The following is a 1,821-nucleotide window of genomic DNA, read 5'->3' as shown; positions in this document are numbered from 1 at the left end:
GAAGAGACTACGGGGAGACAGCAAGAGCTCCAAAGGAGCATAAAAGGAGACGGTGAGGAGCCTGCTCACCCCGCATCAGAGCAGCTCCTGGCTTTCGCTCTTGTCCCCTTTCTCTCTCCCCATCCTCAGCCTCTCTGGCAAAGTTTCATCATTCGGTCCGTACTCTGGACCCCCCTATTGCTCCCCACAGCCATCTCTCGCGCGTCTCCCAAGAACGAGATAAATTAAAGTCTGTTAGAGGGAGCCCCCCTCAGGAAACTTACGTTTGATCTGCCTGGGTTTGCTCTGTTTCCTTCGGGACATGCTGCTCGGCTGCCGCTCCTGCCTTGCTCCAGGTACAGGAGTGGAGCTGGGAGGGGACGGGGGTGGAGGAGGGTGACAGATCAATAGACGGGATTCATTGAGGAGCCGGCGGCCGCCTTGAGATGCAAAGTCAAATGACAGAAAAACAGGGAGAGGGAAAGAGTGTGTGCGTGTGTGACGGAGGAAGAGGGGAAGAGAAACGGAGATGGGGTGGGTGAGACGGAGAGCGAGAATGAGGGGAGAGAGAAGCAGAAAGAACGGAGGGAGGGAGCAGGGGAAGGAGCGAGGGAGGGAGGGAGAGAGGAGGAAGGAAGGGAGGGAGGGAGGGAGGGGAGAGCTTGGCTCCTCGCTCGCTCTCTCCCTCTCTCGCCCGCTCTCTGCCGTTGCCGTGCCGCCTCCGCTCCCCGCGCCGCGCCGCGCTCCGCTCCGACTGACAGGCGGCGGGAGGTGCCGGCGAGGGAGGGGGCGAGGGAGGGGCTTTCCGGGACGGGGGGGGCGGAAAGAGGGGGGCGTTTGTCCGTCAGGCTTGACGGGCAGTGGCTGCTACCAGAGACAAGTCCGCATGCAAATCCCTCTTGCCTGTGGGGCACGGGGTGCTGAGGCGGGAGGCTTCAATTGTCCCGGCTCTGTCAGGGCTTCTGGTGGCGGAGGGAGCTGCAACTTTCCTGAAAGACGCACGGCAGGAGAATGGGCGAAGAAACTCCGTGACAGCCAGGCAGCCGGCACGAGTCCTCCCGCCCCGCACAGGGAGTCCGCCGGGGTGTCCGGGCAGAGCCGGGCGCCTCCACGCTCCGCCGCGCTGCCTCGGCCTCAGCGCTGCTGAGGGAAGAGCAGCGCTTCCTCCTGCGCTGGCCCCTAGGCCGGGAGATCCCGGCGAGTCCGTCCAAGGCTGGGCGGTGAGGGCAGAGTTTTCCTCCGCCAGGCCAGAGCTCTGTCTCGGGGCAGGGTGGGCGGGTGGTTCCACCACCACCACAGGAGAGTGGGATCCCGGCTTCGCCTCACAGGTGCCGCCACGGGCGAGTGCTCAGGCGGGGGCGCGCGGCCCGCCACCCGCGCGAGGCGGCCGTTAACGGCCGCAGGGCGCGCGCCGGGGCAGGGCCGGCCTCCGCGCGCGGGCAGCGCTCCGCTGGGCGGCGGCCCGAGGCGCGGGAGCCGCCCCCGTGCTCTGCGGGCCCGCTCGCGCTGCCGAGCGAACGCCCTCTGCGCTCGCGGTGGTCCAACCGCCTGCAGCAGGCTACGGCGGCTTGGGGGTCACGGGGAGCGCTGGCCGCGTGGTCGTCGCCGTTTGCCCGCGGGATTGATCTGCTTTACTTGTAGATGAGGGAGGAGGAGAAGCCGGCTAACCACCTGCACTTGAGTGAGTTTTGCCCTCCGAAACAGTGACAATAGAGGAATTTTGTTTCTCGCACAGTAGAAACCAACATCTGACGCTTCTGTTACCGATACCAGTTAAGTGTTCTGACAGAGCTAAGCCGTTAGCGATGGTCGTGTTTACAGTCTGGGTCTTTAGGACAAAAT

General features: G+C 64.8%; 1 protein-coding gene across 4 annotated transcripts in view; it reads right to left on the bottom strand.

The window, feature by feature from the left end:
• ZFPM2 (zinc finger protein, FOG family member 2) overlaps window positions 1-1,454 on the bottom strand; it is a 325,601-nt gene extending 324,147 nt beyond the window's left edge. For 2 of the 4 annotated variants that reach the window (XM_075495110.1, XM_075495112.1), the window contains exon 1: window positions 264-1,454. Coding sequence is in view for 2 of the 4 variants with exons in the window: in XM_075495112.1 (XP_075351227.1) it covers window positions 264-303 (40 nt within the window). In the remaining 2 variants the exon portion in view is untranslated. Of the gene's footprint in view, window positions 8-263 lie in introns of all 4 variants that reach the window. The other 2 variants (XM_075495111.1, XM_075495109.1) reach the window with 2 other exon arrangements.
• Between the last annotated feature and the right edge of the window lie 367 nt (window positions 1,455-1,821).

Source organism: Mycteria americana, chromosome 2 (assembly GCF_035582795.1).
Source record: "Mycteria americana isolate JAX WOST 10 ecotype Jacksonville Zoo and Gardens chromosome 2, USCA_MyAme_1.0, whole genome shotgun sequence".
Lineage (NCBI taxonomy): Eukaryota > Metazoa > Chordata > Aves > Ciconiiformes > Ciconiidae > Mycteria > Mycteria americana.
Note: the sequence above shows the minus strand (reverse complement) of the source record. Positions and strands in the feature narration are given on the sequence as shown.